Consider the following 5,275-nt stretch of genomic DNA (forward strand, 5'->3'; position numbering starts at 1 on the left):
CTCTCACTGGCTGAACGCGGCAACTATCTCAGAGGGCTGACACCGGGCTTCCATGTCTTCAAAAGATGTCGACGTGCAAGGACATCGGGCTGCGGAGGATCTGCACCGTGATGTAGCGGGTGGTCGCAGCAGGTATTGGGGCGCAGCCGAGTGTCTCCGTGCACAAGGCTGGGGGTGAAATCTCAGCTGGTAAGCCTCGCAGCCTGCGCCTTGAACGGTCAACAGGCGTGTTCATTGAAAGAGGGCTGGAACTAATGCTAGCCATCGGGGTACGGGAGATGGGATTCCACCTGCAACAGGTTTGTCGCGGCGTTGGTGACAACATATAGAAATAAACAGCACGTCCTACTGGAGCGGAGCCGGCGAACGTCGACGTCTTTCAATCTAAGCGCCACTTGGCAATATTATACGAAACAGGTCTGAGTAAATTGAGGTATTACAGGTGGGCAAAAAAGGTATTCAAATATTTAAAGAGAAAAGTCTTGAATCAGAGTTGCGAAAGATAATTAGGAAGATTACGAGTAAAGTACGCTGCCAACAAGGACGGAAAAACAAAGAGCTTTAAACAAGAGGTAAAAATACAGAATGGAAGAACTGGAATAATTCAGTGAAATAAACTAAATATATTACTACATAATAACTGGAAAAATAACGTCAGGAAAAAATTGTTCGTCTGGTAGCGATCGAAATCACCTTAAAATTGACCTCAACGAAATAAACAGGCGCACTCGGTGGTTTATGACGTTAAATGTTTCCAAATGCGAATTTATGAAAGTATCCCGGAAACGTAATAACCATTATCAATATTCTATAAGTTTAATAGCCCTAACTCAAGTAGAGCCGTACCGCTAGGTAGGAATAAGCATAAATAGCCAACTTTCACGGTCTGTGCATGTATTTAAAGTAGAAGCTGAAAGTTCAAAATCCCTCAACCGACTGAGAAGGTTGCTAGCCATTTCCCCTCATCCTATTCACAAACTCGCCCACGAATCTCTCATTCGCATAGAACTGGAATATGCGTCACCCATTTGGCACTCGCACTATACTTACCTTACTGTCGCCTTAGAGTGAGTGTAAGCTGGCGCAGCTGATTTATTACATCATCTATAACGTATATGCGTATTACGGCCGCAGCACCGCTGTTTCGGGCACAAAATTTTTGCTGCACAGAACACCGGTGTGTTTTTGTCGCAAAATTGCCAGGTTTGCCTTTTCCATCATCCGAATAAATTCAAGAGTGTACACTTAGACAACATATATCATTACCCGACTTTAACGCGCATTGCCTACTACTCTTTATGTAACACAGCCGCACTTCTTAATAACATAATTTGTTCCGAATTGCTTGCACCTCCTTTATTCATATCATGTGCATCCTTTTTGGCTTTAACAATATTGCCGGATGGCCACAGTGTACGTATCTGTGTTCACTTCTGTTCGCAATGCCATGTCATAATTTACGTTGGCCGGCTTTTGCTGTGTGATGACATTTTACTTGTATTTTGCGTTCCCCCTCTTATGTAATACCGAACATAGCGGCCCTTAAGTAAAGATATATGACAATGATGAAGATAACTTGAGAGTCAGCGCCCTACCCTTTGAAGCTAGAACAAGGTGTCTCACAACGCGTAGAAAAGAAATTTAACCAAGAAGATGGCACATCACGTATGCGGTAAATCAGTAGAAACAATTGAACGTTTTGGACCGGTGGTATCAATGATAATTCGATATAAGCACAGTCACTGTCCCAGAGTCCTTAGTGTTTGGAGATAATGAAAGTCATGTGAATGAACCTTCGGTGGAATTAGCAAAAAACGATTGGAGGTCGCTGGCTCAAAAGCAGGGCAGTGACGTAAGATGGCCAGTTCAGGATTGGAAATTGCATTTACAGAAAAGCAGTGCATTTTTAAACAATACCATATTTTAAGAAATACAATATTTAACGGAGTACAAAAAAGGCGAGCTTATTAGAAACTGCCGCAACCTCATTTTCAAAGAGGAGATATTATATCCTACCCATCCAACCACCCCTGAGTGTTCAGGGCGTGCTAAATCCGCAGTAACAGTTGAACATAATTTTCTAGTTTGCGGCAGTATCCATCAAGGCATCGATATAGGCATAGCCACTCTCCCTGAGGCACTAGGGTTTCGAGATAACAAAGCTAATGTGAATGACTCTGGGGTAGACGTTAGCAAAATGTGATTGAAAGATTGGTGGCTCCAAAACAAAGCGGTGACGTAAGGGTAAAGTTTAAGGTTTAAGAATTGATGTAACATGAATCAGCACTATTGATATGTAAAGAGAAATATCAAGGTTAAAAATAATACAGCTGCATTTGAAAAATTAGCTAGAGAAGTATAAATAAACAAAAAGAAATACCGAGCATGGTTAAGCCTGCCCCCACTTCGCTTCAAAGGTGCGACGTCCAACATTCATTCATCCATCCATCCATCCACCCATCGATGAAGGATTGTACAGTTCAGAAAACAGAGCCATAGTCTGCCAATCTCTTCGTACCCGTCGTAGCGGTTTGTGATGGCGACAAAGAAATAAACTTGCATTCGAAACAGTCAGAGCTACGAGGTTCACGTTTACAGCAGGGATATTAGGAGTAGATTTCGTTCAATTTTATTTTTCGTCAGCAGGGTCAGGCAATTTTTTAAAAATATAGCTTTGCACTGTCATTTTGTCGGAGTTATGTGGCTTATTTCGTTTTAATCATTTTTGCCAAGACTAGAAGCATGGATTGGTATGCCTTTAGCCCGTGTTATTGCTTAATCTCGGTTGCTATATTTGTCCTACTTAAAAAACTAGAAAGACAATCTTGTCTAAATTTTCCATTCTGTTCGTGGTGTATGCCAACAGTGTATTATTTCCTGAAATTATACAGGAATTTTACGTGCATTTTAAGCAAATTAGTGTGTGGCTAACTGAAATATAAATTGATTCAGGCAATTCTCTGTGATGTCTTAAGCATCCCACAAGTAAAATGCGTTGGCAATGCAAACCTCATCTTTTTTTCGTCCTTTGCCTGTGTACCAGGCATCTGCAATATGAAGATAAAAAAATTCGAAGCTTTGATCAATTAATGTGACGTTTAATTTAATAAATCATTTGTTTAGTAGCGTATCACAAGTATTTTACAAACAGTTATTCTATCTGGCAAAATGTGATTTCCAGACGAAGCTGGCATGAAACTGTATACAAGGCACATGCAGGAGAGTGACAGTGCTATGAACAATACAACATTCATAGGAAGCGACTCACTGCATATGATGTCCAATGTGCACAATGTGATGAGAGAGACGAAGTCAAACGTCTTGTTCTCGCGGGATAGTCTGTCCAGTTTCGCCGCTAGTATCATAGACTCCGAGTTTATGGTGGGCACGAAGTCCTCCAAGATGCGGAAATGGAAAGATGGCGTCAATAGGCGTCTCCTCGAACGCCATTTTTCTGCGGTGCTGAAAATAAGCAAAGGTGGCTGAAAACTGAGCAACTATTTACGATCTGGATGTACACAAAGTGAAATCTTGTACCAGGTGTTTCAGGAAAGACTAAGTAATTCTGAAAATTAGCTTTTTCGCGCAAAAATATGGCATTTGCGGCGTAGAATTGCCACAGTAGGCGGATATCGGAAAACCGGTGAACTATTTTAAGTATAAGCTGGTTAACTAATTCCTTATTATTACCTTTTTAACAAACACAGCTAGGCCACTGGATGCAACCATAAATTTGTAACCGGTCGTTAGTAGTAGCCATATCACTTTTTATAATTTCGAGAACGCGAATATCCTCGGCGCTGTGACTCGACGTAATTTGGCCACATCCCGCCAAAACACATTCGCTTTCGAAAAGCATGCATACAAAGCTACCTTTCCAGCGTACATATCTACAGCCAACAAAGCCAAATTTTGTCGAGCCACAGCACCAAAGGTATTAGCATTTTCTAAATTCTAAAAACTGGTATGGACATTTCAATCATCGGCTACAAATCTCTAATTGCAACTAGGGGCCTAAGCTTACTGGTTAAAAAGTTCACTATTAAAAACTTGTTATACAGCTTACCGCTTAAGAGGATTCACCGGTTTTCTGGTGTCCGCCAACACTGGTAAGACTATGCTAGAAAAGCTGTAATTTTAACCCCCCCAAAAAACAAACAAACTATTTTTGAGAACTACTTGAAGTGTTTCCAGAAGCACCTAGTATAGCGCAATATCAAGCCTGGGAGGTCTAACAACTGTCACGTGATTATGTGACCTTGCTTTGGGAGGCCAGCAGGATTGAACGTGTCCCTGTTGGTACAACTGGGTTCTACAAAGCCGCGGAGTACAAGCAGGCCATCGGTGACAGCAGTGGTTCTGCAATGAGCACTGGCTCGTCGCTTCACTAGCCATGATATTCTCAAGGCGTCACTTCCTTGGACTGCAGGGTGTTGGTGCTGCGACAGAAGGAGAGTGCACGGGCCTGTCCATTGGCTCGAGCAGAGCCACAATCGCTGCCCCGTGGGGAGAGAGGAAAGTTGAAAGAGATGTGAGAGGAGAGATTAAAAACAAATGTCTCGCGTCGCAGCAACTGCGTCCGACGAGGCTATGACGCCGGATTTACCAACAGATACCCCGGCAGCAACGAGCCCTAGGCGCAATTGGCGAGAGCCCCTATATCCCAGCTCCGAAGGACCAGGTCAAAGCACAGCCATCCCCAGCGTGGATGGCTGTGCCTTCCACGCTTCTTCTAGGGTTCTAACAAAACGAATTCCCCGTATTGATCGGAGATTCAACGGCCTGACTTGAGGCCTGTGCATTCAGTCCACCTCACTTGCATTCAATCCGGCTTTGCGAAACGTCTTTCAATCAGCGACGTTGTGTGTGTGCTGATGGGAAAACCTGGAGTACCTATGCGGCGCGGCGAGTGTCCCACTCACCATCATCATCATCATCATGAGCCTGACTACACACATTGCAAGGCAAAGGCCTCTGCCATGTCTCTCCAATCAGCCCTCTCATTTGACAGCTACGCCCACAGTATAACCGCAAACTATTTAATCTTAAGCCCCCACCTAACTTTCTGCCGTCCCCTATAGCGCTTGCCTCCTTTTGGAATCGTCTCCGTTACCCTTAAGGACCAGCCATTAAATTGTCTTGGCGTTACATGCCCTGCACAAGCTCATTTCTTCCTTTTGATTTCGACTAGGATGTAATTTACCGGCGTTTGTTTCCTCAGCCACTCAGCTCGCTTCTGGTCTTTTAACGTTACACCTATCATTTTTCTTTTCAT

The 5,275-nt window shown here is 43.3% G+C and overlaps 1 protein-coding gene across 3 annotated transcripts in view; it reads right to left on the reverse strand.

Moving 5' to 3' along the window:
- LOC144132478 (cytochrome P450 4V2-like) overlaps positions 1–5,275 on the reverse strand; it is an 86,055-nt gene that overhangs the window by 31,118 nt on the left and 49,662 nt on the right. For all 3 annotated transcript variants that reach the window (XM_077664918.1, XM_077664920.1, XM_077664919.1), the window contains one exon: positions 3,269–3,462. In XM_077664918.1, the coding sequence (XP_077521044.1) occupies positions 3,269–3,462 (194 nt within the window). The remainder of the gene's footprint in view (positions 1–3,268; positions 3,463–5,275) is intronic.

This window comes from Amblyomma americanum, chromosome 5 (assembly GCF_052857255.1).
Source record: "Amblyomma americanum isolate KBUSLIRL-KWMA chromosome 5, ASM5285725v1, whole genome shotgun sequence".
Lineage (NCBI taxonomy): Eukaryota > Metazoa > Arthropoda > Arachnida > Ixodida > Ixodidae > Amblyomma > Amblyomma americanum.